This window comes from Falco rusticolus, chromosome 12, assembly GCF_015220075.1.
Source record: "Falco rusticolus isolate bFalRus1 chromosome 12, bFalRus1.pri, whole genome shotgun sequence".
NCBI lineage: Eukaryota > Metazoa > Chordata > Aves > Falconiformes > Falconidae > Falco > Falco rusticolus.
The window spans coordinates 4,487,051-4,504,640 of record NC_051198.1 but is presented as its reverse complement, the minus strand read 5'-3'; the positions used below and the strand labels follow the sequence as shown (position 1 = coordinate 4,504,640).

At 35.9% G+C, this 17,590-nt stretch overlaps 1 protein-coding gene across 12 annotated transcripts in view; it reads left to right on the top strand.

Annotated features, from left to right (window-relative positions):
* USP34 (ubiquitin specific peptidase 34) overlaps window positions 1–17,590 on the top strand; it is a 137,064-nt gene that overhangs the window by 49,795 nt on the left and 69,679 nt on the right. For 9 of the 12 annotated variants that reach the window (XM_037405173.1, XM_037405168.1, XM_037405176.1 and 6 more), the window contains 13 exons: window positions 4,953–5,034; window positions 5,119–5,211; window positions 7,397–7,522; window positions 7,945–8,074; window positions 8,700–8,735; window positions 9,138–9,268; window positions 9,833–10,449; window positions 10,905–11,119; window positions 12,847–12,962; window positions 13,046–13,173; window positions 14,324–14,413; window positions 15,287–15,382; window positions 16,510–16,592. In XM_037405173.1, coding sequence (XP_037261070.1) covers window positions 4,953–5,034; window positions 5,119–5,211; window positions 7,397–7,522; window positions 7,945–8,074; window positions 8,700–8,735; window positions 9,138–9,268; window positions 9,833–10,449; window positions 10,905–11,119; window positions 12,847–12,962; window positions 13,046–13,173; window positions 14,324–14,413; window positions 15,287–15,382; window positions 16,510–16,592 — 1,943 coding nt within the window. The remainder of the gene's footprint in view (window positions 1–4,952; window positions 5,035–5,118; window positions 5,212–7,396; window positions 7,523–7,944; window positions 8,075–8,699; window positions 8,736–9,137; window positions 9,269–9,832; window positions 10,450–10,904; window positions 11,120–12,846; window positions 12,963–13,045; window positions 13,174–14,323; window positions 14,414–15,286; window positions 15,383–16,509; window positions 16,593–17,590) is intronic. The other 3 variants (XM_037405174.1, XM_037405169.1, XM_037405166.1) reach the window with 1 other exon arrangement.

Here is a 17,590-nt window from a genome sequence, read left to right as displayed (position 1 = left end):
AAAATTCCTTTCACCTGTGAATAGAAAGATCTGGGCTATTTCTTTTCCTTTCTTTTCCCTCTTTTTCCTTATTTATTGCGCTATTAAACTGCTAGTTTTGTATTGCTTTTTCCCTTCGCCACTGTTCTCTTAGCTCCTATTAACTCTTGCTTTCTCAATTTTTGAAATTGAGAAATCCAGCTCGCTAGCTGGATTTATGGCAGCATCATTTAAACTTTTCTTCCCCTCTCTCCATTCCACATTCCAGGGATTTTTTCGCATTTTCTCTGAAAAAAAAAAACAACCAACCAGTAGTAAAGCTTTTTACTCCACTCATCAATGTTTCTTTCTGGTGGTATATGCCTTTCTAGTGGCATACATAGTAGTTTACTAAATATTCGAGATGATGTCGGAGTGGTGGTTTTGGAGCCTGCAGAGCATCAAATAGGAAAATGTGTGCTCGTAAACAAAACCATGTGCTTGAATGTGTGTTGAGAAGGTGCCTGCTATATCCTCTTTACATTTCTGGTCCTAAATAGTTGAGATCAGTGTATTGCATCTGTTGTTGTGTTGTAGAACTATTTCCGTGATTTTGTCAAGAAATGTTAGTGCTCATCCTTTGCAAGTTGCTCATTATATTGCTGCATTTTATCTTGTAAGCTTTTACATATTTTTCAGTGACGTTGCTGACTTGCTGGTGTATTTCATCCAGTACCGAGCTGGTGTGTTTTTGTAGATGCGTGGTGAATTGTGTTGGGAATTGACTGGCTGGATAAATAAGGCTTTCTCTGGGGGGGTATTTTGTTGTGGGATTTGTTCCTGGATCTGGGTCATCGTGTGGCTACCAAGTATTGCACCACAGCCTTAGATTAAAATGTTTCTAGGACTTTACCCGGTCCTCTTATAGACAGGCATTCTTTGACCTACCTGGAAAACACATAAACTGTAGTTTTCCTCTGTATAGTTTTATTTACAATAATGAACAAAGTGCAAGCTTAGTACTTGCCTTTCCTAAGTGCAGTTCATAAACATCAAGTTATATCACAAATGGCATAGCTTCCACTCTCTTCCCTGCAGTCTCATGGAATGCCTGTGGAAAGTAATGTCAAAAGTGCTTGAATTTCATTTCCTGAAAGTGTTTGGGGTTTTTTTTTTGAGAGATTGTCAGTGCATTTAAATGAAAAGTCTAGGGAGAAGGTGATGTAATCTAGAGATCATCAAGCCCAATATATTTTGCAGATTTCCAGTGTGAGAAAGATTTAGAGGCTATTAAACTAGACTAGCTGCTCCCTTTACTTTTTCATTCTTTTCTTGTCCTCCCTCACCCAACACAGACTTGTAGAGAATATCAAGTTCTTTAAATGACTTTTGCTATCCCAGTTACTGAATCTGTGGAAAAACAGCTAATACATGTTATTAGCAAGATGAGTGTTCTTACTGTGAAGGCCTGTATGACTTAGATACCTAATTTGTAAAACCATTTTTGTACTGCTGCTTCCATGTTAGAGTAAGCATACCTATACTTAGATCATAATGCATGTTTTTCACTCTCACTGTTTGCTTCAGGATGAAGAGGAAAATTTTTCTACAACCTTTTGAAGAACTTCTTTTACAAGAAAATTTGAGCATACCTTTACTGAAAATTGAGTTATTGATGAGTTGCCTGAATTGTAGTTTTATTGTCTAGTAATAGTTATACAATAATTTGCAAATTGCTTTATGAAAAGATACTTTTGAATTACGAAAAATACAGATGATTTGAAATTGAAATCTATATGGAAGAAATTTTAACCTAGCTAGAAACTGAAAGGTAGCCACATTGAAAAATATTGAAAATTATACTTTAAATCCTCTAGTAAAATGTCCAGGTTGCCGTGGTGATTTGGGACAACTTGGAACTCAATGAATTTTTATGAATTTGAGTGTATCTGAAATTTCTCAAGGTTATAGGGCTTCTGATAATTATTAAATTAAAATGGGGTAAATGACAGTACACAGACTTAAATCATAGGTTGATTTATCCATAGGCTGGCAAGGTTTTTTTATTTATATGAAGTTCTGGAATTGCTTGTGAGTTAAGATGTTAGCTCTGTTTGGAAGTGAGAAAACTTACCAAGGAGCTGGAAAACCACTGGATGAAAAAAAACTTTCCTGAAACTGAAGTGTTGAGGAAATAAGTCAGGCATCCTTCATTTACACTGAAATTAGTTTTCTTTGGTGAATCCTTGAATCTACTATCCCAAATGTATTTCTTAGTATATGAGAGAACAAAATACTTGGTGCTGGTAATAACTTTGTCATTTTAAAAGGCAGTGTATTTAGTGATTGGTGTGCCCTCAGCAAAACATTCTGGGAGGAACAGTTCTCGCTGGGAAACACAAAGGCTGCATTCTACCTTTCACAAGGATCCTCTTGTTTTTTGTCATCCTCAACAAATCCATATCAAATGAATGTTTACCTTCAGAAATCTGAGATGTCATTTTATCACGGTTGAGCTCACCAGTATGATAAAGAGTTTTTTACTGCTGAGAGTACATCTATTAAAAAAAGGCATTCCATGAAAAGAATAATCCATTATTTCTCAGAAGAAAAATGTTGCCAATTAGAGATAGAGAACTGCCATACTTATTTAATAAAATGTGAAGGAACTCACTAAGAGAGTTTTTGTTCTTTCCTGTGGAGTAGCTAAAATGCAACCAATGACTGGGTACAATGTCTAATGGACTTTGTGGCACTAGCAGAAGTGTTTGGTTTAGAGAGACACACTGAAGAGTAAGTCCTTTCATGCTAACATTGCCTGGCAGTGTTTATCTGGGATTCATTCTGAAAGCAACAGGTTTAAAAATTCAGACCCAAGAAGAAATTAAGTGGTCGTGGAACAAAATTGCCTCCATTGACTTATGGTTCATGTGTTAAGGCTTTTGCACCTTATGGAGGACTATATGCAGTGATTTTTTTTACAGTTTGTATCTAGAAATGCATCCATTTAGGTCTCCTGCATCTAGTGGATGTATGTTCACTCGTGTGACCAGGTCTGCCTACCTTTTATAGGTGCAAAATGCAAACTATGAGGCTTCCTGCTTATACTTTGGTCACGTAGCAGGAGCACTTCGGCCCGCAGCAAGGGGAAGCAGTGTAAAGCCGTAAGAAGGAGGTGGGGGCAAACAGGTTGTAGGTTCATGGCACTTTTTTGCAGGCTGCATTTGGTTTTCACAGTGTGGGTTGGGCACTTACGATTTAAGATCAATGTGTAGTATTGGGTCTGCCAGCTGTCTGACAAAATGGAAAGTACCAGAGCTGTATGGGCAATGCCACTGTGGTCACTTGTGCTTGTCAGCATGGAGGCAGGTGGATAAGAGCGTTTTTTAGAGCTGTGTGTGTTGCTAAAAGGAGACTGTTAGCATATATTCAAATGAATAATAAGGTCCCTTAGCTGTAAAATCTGCAAAATCACAGCTCGCATGTCAAAAGGTCTTGTTTTGGATTTTGTTTGACAGAAATGCAAGCCCTCAGTGGGTCTGTAATGTGCATGCTCCAAGTTTGGGTTGGGGTGGGCATCTTTGGCGGGTTGGGGGTGGTGGTTGGATTTTGGTTTTGTTTTGAAATGAGGCTGTAGGAAGTTAAGTAGATCTTGATTTCATGGAAGAGATCTGGCTTACCTTTTTCATCCCTCTGAGCAGATACTGAAAAGTCAATTTGACAGGGTATAAGAACTAATTTATCAATAGGCTGTAAGTGATACTATTGGTAAATTGTACCTCACAAGCTAGTTACTACTTAAATGTTGGGGACGTTATCTTTTTTGAGCAATATAAGAACATTTGATTCCCCATGTCCTGGAATTAGAATGGGAGAAGTCAGTATAGGAATGGTGTTGAGTAACAGGAATTTTGCTCCTTGAGTTCATCCATAGGGATCAGGCAATTCAAAACAATTGATGAACTGGCAATGTGCCCTGGAAAAGCGAATCCTGTTTGGAAGACCTACAAAGGCAGTCTCTTTGTACTTAAAGAATCTTCTTTTCTTACAGCGGATGATAAAGGTTGGCAATCCTGGAATTTTAATAGTGACCATAAACATGACACATACAGTACTGGTAAAAATAATTCTTCCTGTAGTCCTCTAAGACGTCCCCTCCCTCCCATCCACTCCTGTTTGTGAAACAGAGGGCTTTTATTCCAGGGCCATTTAAAACTACAGGCTGTTCTTTAAATACTGTGATGTCCTCTAATTGCTTCTGGTGCCAAAATCTGGATAAACAAACATTTACTTGAAAGGAAGGAATAAAAAGGAGCTTATGCACTAGTTTCCAGACAGAGCAGTCCTTTCTGGAAGTTCAACTTTTGTTTTGGAAAATTCAGTTTCCTTGTGCTCTCCTGTTTGAATGTTTGCTTATGGATTGGCAGTGGGTAGAGTTCCCCATTCTTATGGGTGAAAGAAAATGAGAATTTTGAAGTATCTGTATGCTACATATGTGTGAGTTTGACTGTGTAAAACATAGGGTTTTTAAAGCTATGTGAGTTGCTATTTATGCAAGAGAATCTAAAAATGTTTATGTTACTTTCTTTAAAAAATAGTTCTGGAATTTCACGATGAATTCAGGTTAAATAGCACTGTTTATCAAAATCTTACCTGTGAGGTCTTCAAAAGTGGTCTGCAGGTGGTCTGTTGAGCTCTATTAACTAATAAAATAGGTAGAGTTGTTGGCTACAGGTTTGCTAATGAACCAGAGGGGTGAGTGGGAAATGTTGGTATTTGGCATTAGCCTTCCAGCTACAGAAAAAATGCGGAAATCTTTTGCTTCCTACCTGAATGAACAAATGTTGAGTATGCTTTGCGTTCAAAAAAGTTTTCGTGTGCTTACTACGATTACAGATCTTATTTTGAAAAAACATGCTGTGCTAGGGAAGAGCACAGCATATACATTATAGACCGATAATTTTACATATGTCCACTCTTTTTTTCATCTCTAGATCAATTGCAAAAGAGCTTGCAGACTGGCTTATCAGCAACAATGTAGTTGAGCACATTTTTGGACCAAATTTACATATTGAGGTTTGTATGAAATTACTATTTTTAGTATAAACATGGGGGTGTAACTTCTAGTAAATCTTTCCTCAATATGTTCTCATTTTGCAGATCATCAAACAGTGCCAAGTGATTCTGAATTTTCTTGCAGCTGAAGGGAGACTTAGTACTCAACATATAGACTGTATTTGGGCTGCAGCACAGGTATATATAACAATTTTATAATTGCAGGAGTGATTAAAAACCCACAAAATAGAAAATGGCAAGTTGATTTTGTTTTACATTCTTAAAGTTAAGTTTTTTACTTTGTCTATCTGTCTGAGTGTTTTGCTGACCAAAATTTCAAGCTAGGTAATTGCCACAGTTACTGGTTTTTATTAGATGCAAAAATTCACCTATGCTACTTTCATACAAGGAAAACCTGAAGTTGTATAGCAAGGACATAGTGTTTTCACTAAGAATGGTGATGAAGATTGTAGGGTAGATGTAATACTTTTACTGTCGTGCTAAATTGCCTTGCTGCGATGTATTGTAGCTTCCATTTCTGGTACTCCTGGTGGGAACAATCAGGTGAAAATTGTGACAATGAAGTTCACAGCTGTGCCATGGTGCTGGTGTTACAGTCTATAGAAGGCACTGAGATTTTATTTTTTGCTTGGTAAACGTGGAAACTCTGATAGGTTTTTTTCCTTTGGAAAGCTATATTTGTTTGCTAATTTTAATGGATTGCTAGGCTTTTTATTTTAGGTTGTGAAATTTATTATTTAGGGGATTTGAATACAGTAGACATCTTGATTTCCTGTTGTGGAAACTGTTTTTCCATGGTTTCAGTCTGCTTTTGTTAATCAAACAAACAAACAAACAAACAAAAACCAAGCACCAGAAAACCCCCTCAAGGTTTCAGTGTCAATTTTTCTAAAAAATACCCTCAAAATGAAGGTCAGAAATAAAATTGATCTTTTTGACAGGAACATACTTTTATACAAGTTAGAATTTGAAGGGTTGGGGTTTTTTGTGTTCAGTATTTCTCTGTAATTTGTTTCAAATAATGCTGTGTATACATTCTGAAACCTCTGTAGTCCATTGTCATTATAACATGCAGCTGCTACGTAATAAATGCTCATTATAACAGCATTCACTCTACTAGGCTCCAACAAATTTCTGTATCAGAGTAATTAATGATTACTTACTTCACTTACCTTTTTAAAGCAATATTTTAGCTCCCTTGATTGCACACACATAGTAACTAACACTAGCGTTAGACCTCTGGATTTTAATTATCTTTTATAGTATTTTAAGAACTTAATATATTACCCAAATGTGATAAGTCTTCCACAGTTCACATGTTCATTTTGACACCCTGATATTTTCAGAATATACGTGTTCGATTGTATGTCCTGATTACTTCCTGTAAAAGGTTTAAACCTCTAATGTTATTTAAAAGACTGACACATTTAGACTGTAAGAAGAGAAGGCCTTAAAGAATCCATCTTCCACTTTTTAAACTTTTTGACAAAAATTTATCTTCTCTGAGTAGAGGCAGATATCTCAACATGTTTAAATGCATCCCTCTATAGAACCCGCATCTTTACATTTAAATCCTGTGAAGGATGGCCTGTACCTCATAAACTGCTGACACAGATATTTTATATGCCAAGAACGCAAGATAAAATAACTAATGAAAAAAAAACCTTTTGAGGTGCCTGTGTGGCAACCAGCGTTAAGAATGTTTTTTCTAGAAGCTTCCTGTAACCATTATTTTATTCTTTTGAATATAAACATCCTTACAAACGTAATGAAACCCTTTGAGTGACTATGAAAAGCAGCATTTAACCTAAGAGGTAAGCATCTAGGAGCACTGTAACTTCAATGTGTAAGTAGAGTAGTTAGCTAAATACATTGTCATATTTTTTGACATCCACTACTGGAAGGAAAACCGAATTATAAGTAATCCTCACACAGTTCACACAGTCTGTTCTCTCAGTCTCATATTAGTCTGTAATGTCTTTATTTGTATTTACCACTGCTAATAAGGTAATCACTGCAAATATTACTTCCCTCAGGATTTAGCATATACACTAATATTTTATAAGTTACAGTTAAGTTAAAATACCACATGAACTTCCAGTTCTTCTTTTCACCAAATCTCTTGGAACTGGAAATAAGGAAGATGTTGTTACAGTTGATTTCACTAAACTTTATATGCTTCGCAGTGTAAAAATGAAGTTAAGGCAAAATGTCAAGTCTGATGTAGTTTGGAATTACTGGACAAGTGTTTCTGAGAATTTGTGCAAAGGTGGTGTTTAATTGCTCAAATTTTATCAATTTTTGACATTTTTTTTAGAAATTTATTTTGCTGTTACCTTCTCCGTTTATTTCTACTTTGTAGCTAAAGCATTGCAGTCGTTACATACATGACTTGTTTCCTTCTTTGATCAAAAACCTGGACCCTGTCCCACTTAGACATCTTCTTAACCTGGTCTCAACTCTTCATCCAAGTGCTCACACTGAACAGGTAAAGAGGAGCCAAACAAAATCACTGTAATGAGAAAAGAAACTATGTTAGTATATTAGTCAAGCATTATGGATTTGTCTTTGTTTTTCTAAAGGAATGCATGTAAAAATAATACTCAGTAATGCATGAAGAGGACATTATGTGAGTAAAGTTGTAATATTTCTTCAAGTAGGCCTTTTCTGGCTTTTGAATTATAATCTTTTTCAGAGGTTTTTGAGGACTACGTAACCACTGATAGAAGATTTTAACTTCATGTCTGAAGTTAAAAAGTGTTTCACACAACATTACTTTGTGCATTCATTTATTTTGGTTGGTTTATTTTGGTGAAGTATAGTATTGGCCTATAGAAGGCTTAACAGTCGATCTTTGCGTACAAAACCTACTGCTTCTTAATGGCACTGTTAACCTGGTTTTGTTTCTAGACCTTGTATTTGGCATCAATGCTTATAAAAGCACTGTGGAATAATGCACTAGCAGCTAAGGCTCAGCTGTCAAAACAAAGCTCTTTTGCATCTTTACTGAGTACCAATCTACCCATGGGAAACAAAAAAGGTATGTGGTTTTCCAATAGATCAGGTAGTTACATTTTTAATTTTCGTAGTCTCCTTGTTGACTTTGGACAAAAAGGATGTATAGAACTTTTTACTTGGAAGTATTTTTAAAAAGTGTCATGCTGGCATATTTTTCAAGCAGAAGTTGAGGGTAAAGACAAAAGCATTACAACTTTGTGAGTGCCTTTGGAAAGCTTTTTCAGATCAGTTCTGTTTGTGTATCTAAATAGTATGTGGAGGTTTTTTGTGGGGTTTTTTGTTGTTTTGTTTTTTTAAATTCAGAGGATGGTCCATAACTCATCAGTTAACTATTCTAGTTCTGCTGAACATCTGTAACTTACATAGCTACATAAAATCTTACAAGAGCTTACCTTATTTTTTTACCTAGTTTCTGACATTACATGCTATTTCTGGGTTGGTGGGATTTTTTGTTGTGGTGGGGGTTTTTTTTTGTTTTTACTTGACTGTATATTTCCCCACACTCATTACTAAAGGTGCTACCAAGCCATTCTGCTGTAGTTTCCCTTTCTTTTCCTACTCTTGATTTTTATGAATCGTGGACAAAACTATATGCTGACAAAAAGATTCTTAGTCACTTATTTTTCCATCCTGCTTTTTTCCTCCAGAAGAAGAGGAGCTCAGAAGAGCAGCCCCTTCACCTTGTAAGTACACTTTTAGAAGTACACCACAGGCTGATAATGTTTGATACTACAGTGTTTTTTTCTACAGCTATTGAATTTGAATAGAAGAACTAGTAAAAGTTTGAAATTACATTTTTATGAGAAGTCAAATGAAAATAATATTTCATGTAGCATCTAGGAAATTCAAGTAGGCGTGCTATATATGGCAAGAAGAGACATAAGAATACAAATTTTGTAGTTAAATGCTCAGTGCTTTAAAAATAATTTTTAGTGTTTAGGTACACAGATTGAGTTACATCCCTTGTTCAGCTGTTTGCAGGAAGAATGCTGTTGAGTTCAACATTTGAGGCAGATTTATGTGATGCTGTTATATTCCAATTAACACATATCACAAAGTAACTGGGAAATGTGGTTTTGAACTAGGGTCACCAGCAGCAAGCCCTCAAAGTAGTGACAACAGTGACACCCATCAGAGTGGAGGCAGTGATATTGAAATGGAGGAACAGCTTATTAACAGAACAAAACATGTACAGCAGCGTCTTTCAGATACAGAGGTAAGAGTGTAAATCTTAGTCTGTGAATGTTGTTACTGAGTTCCCTAACAATGGAAATAATTTTTTTCCATAATTGTTTCAAGACCTGAACAGGTGCATAGCAGGTATGTTTACCTGCAGCAAGATAGTGGATAGCTGGAATCTTTACTTATATTCTGTGCAGTTCACATAGAATATATTGTACCTTGCCTGTGAACAAGTGCACTACAAAAAAACACCTCAAACAAACGGCTTGTGGCATTTAAATTGTATTTCAGTTAGATTAATCTCTTAGTAAGGGATTGCGTGACATACTGTTCACATGTCACACTGTGACTCTGTGTAGGTGCAAACCCTGAAGATAAACCTTCTTACGAATAAGATAATGCAAAAATAATTCTTAAATCTGAATCTTTCTCAGAGCATTTTGTCATTGGCACCCAAATTGAGAAAGAACGAATGAAAACTGGTAGATTTGGCACGTTTGAGAATGGTGTTTGAATGATGAAATTGATCATGTATTTTCAGTGGTGTTTTATTTTTCCACCAATCTTAAAAAAATAATTATTATTATTATTATTACAGGAATCCATGCAAGGAAGCTCTGATGAGACAGCCAACAGTGGTGAGGATGGCAGTAGTGGTCCCGGTAGTAGCAGTGGCCACAGTGATGGATCTAGCAATGAAGCCAACTCCAGTCATGCAAGCCAGTCTGCTGGAAGCCCTGGCAGCGAGGTGCAGTCTGAGGACATTGCAGATATTGAAGCTCTCAAAGAGGAGGAGGATGAAGAGGAAGAAGATAGGAGTCATAATCCCCAGAAGAGCAGTAGGAGCACAGATCTGCGAAGCAGAAAACTGGAATCACAAGCAGGCATTTGTCTGGGAGATTCACAAGGGGCATCGGAGAGGAGTGGTGCAAATAATGGGGCAGGAAAGGACCATGTTTTTAACAGTGACTCTGTGACACCGGTGGATAATCGAATTAGAATGCTAGATGCTTGTTCTCACACTGAGGATGCAGAGCATGATATGACAGGGGAAATGAGCGCTGCTCACATTTCACAAGGGTCTCAAGATTCTTGTATAACTCATACAGGGGACTTCCTTGGGGAAACTATTGGAAATGAATTATTTAACTGTCGACAGTTCATTGGGCCACAGCATCATCACCATCACCACCACCATCACCACCACCATGATGGGTAGGTGGCTAGATGTTTCTTCAGAAATAAAAGTGGTAGCAAAATATTCCATTTGGGCAGAAATTTTTATGGACATTTTGCTATGGTTAGGATAATTTTGTCTAGCAGACATGATAGTTACAGCAGATAGTTGCACAGTCATCTGTTTTGTTAACATTTGATTAAAGTTTTTTGTTAAGGTTTTGTGTTGAATAAATAAGACAACATTTAATAAAATGTTAAAATTAGTTTGGAAAATGGTGTATTTAGTTAACATTAAAGAAGTCAACACAGTTGTCATGATAGTGAGACCTTCAATTTATCTGTAATTGTTTTTCAAACTCATGTGAAGATCTGCTCTGTTCAGACAGATGATTCATCCTGACTTTAGCTTTAGGGAGATGTCTGCTCACTTGTAGTCTGCTATAAACAGCTTTCTCTTTGATACTGTCCATTCTAATATTCTTCTTTTACAGGCATATGGTCGATGATATGCTAAGTGCAGATGATGTCAGTTGCAGTAGTTCCCAAGTCAGTGCAAAATCAGAGAAAAATATGGCTGATTTTGATGGGGAGGAGTCTGGCTGTGAAGAAGAGCTTGTACAGATTAATTCACATGCTGAGCTAACATCTCATCTCCAGCAGCACCTTCCTAACCTTGCCTCTATCTATCATGAACATCTTAGTCAAGGTAAGAGTGATAAAAAGAAATCAGAAAAACATTGTACTTCTGACTCGGTTTTACGTAATTTTGAATTAGTATCCGATAACTAAAGTAATCAAATTATATTAACCATATATGTGTATTTGCCCAAAGAAACCACAGCATCTGCTGACATTCTACCGTTTCTCCAAGAGATTCATTTTTATATCACATAAGTTTAGCTGTATTTACCTTTTTTAAATTTCAGGTACACCCCCCATTTCTACTGAAGCTTGTAAGGCAAGTTAAAACAAATAAAGGCACTAAAGAGCCTAGCAAATGTTTTTTTCTAGTAAGTTATTAAAGTAAAAAGAAAGGTGATACTGAAATGTGAGATTATTTTTTTTTCTCTCTGAAACCTTATGTGATTTTCTTCTGGTGGGTGCATCTTACAGTGATTCTGTACATTTGTCATCTTAAATGAATTAACCCCAGTGGGCTGTACAGAGGATAATTTTGGAAAAATGAGTTAAAGTATAACTTGATATCTTAGGGAGCTTGCCTTAAAGAGCATTTTTTGCTATTTCGTCTTACGCTACCAAATCTTCTAGTTTACTTCAGGGTCCAGTTTAAGATACTACTAAAACACTTCTCAAGAATTATGTCATCTTTCCATGTGCTATTGTAGCAGCTTTATTTTTGTTTTATCCCCCTTTTAAATATGATGGAGGATATGGTTGGTGAAGGTTTGACATTTTTCTTCACTGGTCTGGCAGAACCAAGTTTGCTATCTTCCAGCAGGCAGTAAAACCATTACTGTTTATTTCTTTTCCTGAAACACAGTTGAGTAAGAAGTCTTTTTTTCTTTAGGCTTAACTGAATTATAATTTCAGTCTGACATTGAAAATCTGGAAGGATCTTTTTTCTACACTATGGAGTTGAGTAAACTACTAAAACTTTGTAGTTAAAACATGCTATAAATCAGCATATTTTTTCAGTATTTTCCATAGATATTGCACATCTTACTGAAGATCCAAATTATTGTTTGAGCATGAGGCCTTCAATGCAGATTATTTTTGACACCCCTAGTTTGCACATGCAAATAATTACAGTGTTCTGCATGCAGTCTAAATTTTCTACTTGACTTTGCTCTTAATAGTATCAAGTAGTAGATAAATGAATGGTACCAGCTGTGGAAAGAAGGAAAATGTCTATCAGTGTTTATGAAAACATGATGAGTTTCTAAAGTCATGCATTTTGATACTCTTTACTGTATATAAAAAATGGTGTTTGTTTTTCCTGACTTTTAGTTAGATGAAGGAGATCATGCACTGTGAGGGGAATTTATTGAAATGTGCTTCTTTCTTGCTTTCCAACCATGGTAGTTACAAAGATACTTCCCTTCGGACCACAGCACCACAGAAAGACTTAAGAAATATTTTAATTATACTATGAATTAAATCTAATTAAATGAAAAAGCAATTGCACCTGCACCTGCAGTTCTTAAGTAAAGTTTTTATTGTGCATTGTCATTAGCCAAAACCAGTATAAATATTGGCTTAACTGCCCTGTTGACTTCTTGTATGGTCATAATAGTTTGTCTTCTTTTAAGAACCCATATGTGGAAAAAGGCTGCAATTACAGTGTTGTTGTTTGCACTTTACAATAGCCAAGTTTACAAATAAAGCCTCTTGTTGTCTGTGCACTTAGGAAATAATGTTCAGATTAGGTAGTTCCTTCTATTTATTCAATAACGGTCTTTATATTTTGTTCAGGACCAGCAGTTCATAAACATCAATATAATAGCAATGCGGTGACGGACATTAATTTGGATAATGTTTGTAAGAAAGGAAATACCCTTTTGTGGGATCTGGTCCAGGATGAAGATGCAGTAAGTTGAATACCAGAAAAGAATATTTTTTTAAAGAAAATAAATACATACTATTCAGTGACTTTTCTTTCTACTTGCTGTAGATTCATCTCTCTGAAGGGTTAATAAATGAAGCAGAGAAGCTGCTCTGTTCTTTAGTATGCTGGTTCACTGACAGACAGATTCGAATGAGATTTATTGAAGGCTGCTTAGAAAATTTAGCAAACAACAGGTAACTTAAATCATAAGTCATCTCTTTTTATATGTATCTGTTTTTGGAACATAAAGGAAATCCAGGTTGACTATAATGGTTGTTTCATTTTACAGGAACACAAGTTAAACTAGACAAAAACAGAAGTATAAGAATAGTTTTCAAGGTGTTATGGATGTATCTGATACTCGATTTTTCTATTCTGTCAGTGTCGTGAATTTGTCATCTTGCCGATTTGTCTGTTCTCCCTTCTGCCAGAGGTTACTGCCTTCCTAACATTTGGTAAAATCGGGTCCACACCTTGGCCAGTTGAGTGCAAGGTCAAAGGACCTTAGCATAAGCATTTTGAACTATGTATTTAGATTTTATGTGCAAGTGGCTGAGGAACAGATGAGTTCTTTTCCACCAGGTCTGTTGTGGGGTCTGGATTCTGTGGAGAAGCAGCTGGAGGTAGAAGTAATACCTTGACCTCAGATAACTTGTTTCAATACCAGCCAGAGCTGTGAGATTGTACAGTTTCAAGACTGGCAAAATTGGAATTTATTTTGTTGATAGAACTAATCAACTGGTGGACATTGCCTGCAGTGTTACCTTTTTGCTAAGAACTGTATTTGTGAGATGAGGAGTTACAAGTATACTGAGACTATAATTATTTATGGAAATGTGAAGATACTTATCACTGATAAGAAATTTCCGTTATGTGCCATTTATGCACTTCTTGAGTTTGCCTAGATAGTTGTCGTACAATACACATCTACTTGTGTCTACAGTGAGTTTGAGGCAGATTTCTGCTGTCATCTGTTTGTGGAAAAAATGTACTCATTTTGCTGAAATTTCACAAGACAAATTTTATGAAACTCAAAAATAAGAATTTACCTTTTAAAATTCAAATTTTTTTAAATAAGAAAAATGTATACTGTTTTATTTTTATACTTGTCCAGCAGCTGTGCAACCAAGGTATTACATGTAAAGAATTTGAAGTATGTGTGGTTCAGGTTCAGAAAACTGATTGGCTAACATCATGGTAAATTCAATTGCACTTAGGTGTTTACAGTCCCATCAGCCTATTGGCTCACTGAACCTGAGCTTCTCAAAGTAATTTTGAAATGGACAATTTTAATTTTGTAACAATCATATATATACTGTCATCATTTCTCTCTTTCTCCTTTAGATCAGTAGTAGTTTCACTTCGTCTTCTTCCAAAGCTGTTTGGTACTTTTCAGCAATTTGGGAGCAGTTATGACACACATTGGATAACAATGTAAGTAGCCCCCTGTCCCCAGCAGCCTAAACCAAGAGACTTGATGACGTTTAGGGGGCTGCTGCAAGGCTTGCTCCTTCGCTGTTGTCCAGACCAATAATGACTATGGTCATCATCTGTCTGTTGTCTGGTCTAGATATATAAGCCTGTCTAATCACTCAGGCCTGGATTTCTTCATAATATACACTACTGTTGTAACTGAGCTGTAGACTGAATATTTTTTTTGAACACCCACCCCACTCCACCCTCCCCGCTTTAATCCCAAAAAACTTGCAGACAGTACTAGACATCCACTAGTAGTATATTGTAAAATGTTGTAGTAACTTGATGTTACATCATTCTGTTCTGATGTTATATCAAATGCTTCTCAGTAATAAAAAAATTGGTTTGTAAGAAAACCGTTGAAATGTGAGGATACATAGTCTAGCATGCCTTACTAGAACAGACTATATAACTAGCTGGGCTAACTACAGAGAACGGACTACTGGAACTTCTGGCAAGGATTGCGGTGACTATCAGCAATTTTTCTTGGCCTTTTTACACATGACATGTTTAAATATATGACCAGTTCTGGGTTTTGGCTTAGACTTCTTCTGAATTAGGGCCTTTAGGGACGTTTTTCATGGTCTCAGAAGGGAGTGTTCTGTCAGTCCCATTCCTGAAAATAACGACACTGTGGAGCTTTGTGGATGACAGGGAAGAAGAGAGTACTGTACTAGAAAATACTCCTGAATTCATGGTAGATGGAAAAACTGAATGTTTGCTTTGATTTGATGTGTGTGCAGTTTTCCTATAATAGCTGTCTAATTTCTGTAGCTTTTCTGATCATTTTAAGCAAACCATAATAACTTTCTGCCCTTTAAATTGTTACAGGTGGGCAGAAAAGGAACTTAATATGATGAAACTTTTCTTTGATAATTTGGTACACTACATTCAGGCAGTCAGGGAAGGACGACATAAACACGCATTGTAAGTACACAACTGACTTTGAGTGTTTGATATTTTACATTTTAAATGTTTATTTTCTGCTTTTCTTCTGGTGCTTCTGATGTGTTCTTAAAAGTACATACTTTCTATAGGGACATTACATGCTTAGGGAGACAAAGGTCTGTGAAAACGGTAACATTTTAAATAGCCTCCTTAGAAAAACATGCAACAACTCTCATGTCACTTTTGTTAGACATTATGTTGAGTATTCCTTTACAAATAAAACACAAAGATTTTATGTATTCAAATCAATTTAAAGCGATTTCATGTCATAAAACTATTCAAATGTTTTAGTTTTAAAATCTTGTTATTAACCTTTGCGGTAGTTTGTTTTTTTCTATTTAACACATTCATCTGCACTTTCCAATATGCATGGTTAAAAATAGGTGTATATACACAAGAAAGAATTTCTAGCTTCCCAATCCTGGAGGAATAACTACTCACATTTTGACAGATGTCAAAGTCAGTATGTAAATATGGGCATCCACAGTTGAAAAATGTTGCTATTTATGGGTCAAATTTTTACTTCATCATACTCCTTTGTATTGGACATGGTTCTAGTGAGGAATTACTTCAAAAGCTGTTTGAAAGTGAGATGAATTGCTTTAAATTACGGCAAAATGAAATGCTGTTCAGCTCTTTTGACCTTTAAGCTTCTATCTTACAACTACAGATAAAGTTAAATATATTATGTAAGTTGCAAAAATACTTTTTGTGAAGGATATGTATCAGCAGAGATCAGCAATTCAGAGTAGAAATACCAGCATTTTACAAGTTAGGGAAAAAACTAGGGTCAGATCCTGCAAGTTGCTAATGACAAAATGCTTCATGGGAACTGGATTGTATGCCAAAAAACCCTCCACTCCCGCCCCTCAAAAAAGCAACAAAAAAGTACTTTAGTAATGACTAGTATGTCATTCCACTTGTTTGGTGTGGTTCTGTAGCATGTGCAACTGGAGTCTAGGCTATATACTGAACTAGAAGTTCAGAAAGAAACTTGAAAGAAAAAATCACTTATGGTTTTAAGAGGCACGTGTATAAGTGGGAAAAAAAGTTATGACAATAAACACTTAAATAAACTTCTGTTTTTATACAAATTTAAATTTTAGATACAGCCACAGTGCAGAAGTTCAGGTTCGTCTTCAATTCCTGACATGTGTGTTTTCAACTCTAGGATCACCAGATCATTTCAGTAAGTGTTTGAGGTTACCTTATCAGAGAAGCACCTCATAGTAAGGCTCACATAGTTCTTAATAATCAATGTTAGCTTAAATAAATACGATATTTTAAACATACAATTTTAAATAAACTCTGATATTGTTTCAAAAGAAGGAAGATTTTTTTTGATGGAAGCACACAACCAACACTGGAGTTTAGATTCTATTGCAGTTCTGTGGAAACAAATTTTTCTGTTTTCTGTGCTTCAGTTTTTCTAAATATTGGGATTGTAGTAATTACTGAAATGAAGATAATATAGTCTGTATTTGTGGGTTTTGGTTCATGTCCATGATGTTCTCAGAGATCTTCTACTAGAGTGTGCTGTATGTTGTGATACCAAAAGGGAATAATTCTTCATATTTTAATAATACTGGAAATTGGTTCACACTTCTGCGAAAGTAGTATTCTGTATGACAGTTGATCTGTGCAGATGGTTAATCCTTTTCACTCTAAAGGTTAAAAATAGAAGTCTTTTGATGTGGCTGATGGAATTCAAAATTGAACATGATTTTCTGTGGTTTTAGTAACCCTTGGTGGCTTTCCCTTCCACTAATTCTTTTGGCTGCTCTCAAGCCCTTGTGAACTAGGAGCCTTCAGTGTTTTTTCAGCATCAGCTCTGTAGAGACTTTCAGTTGATTGTATCTTGAGGTCATTTGTTAAAACGCTTTAAGTGAGGAGTCCTTTGGGTAGTCTCATTATAGACAAAGTTGGCATATGGTGTGCGTATGGCTCGTCACTGGTCATTAGAATACAGGAAGGAATGAGAATATCTGTAGCCAAGAGAGAAAAAACTTGCAACACCGTATTTGCTATTGTTGATGGAATAGCCGCAATTCTTTTAAAAGAAATTTGGTGAGATCACAAATGTTTATGTACCAGCTAAGAAAATAAACCTACTGTTCTCTTCAAAGGAGAAGCAATAAAATAGTTACAGAGATACTATTTTCAGCCACAGTCTCAATACCCAGCTGA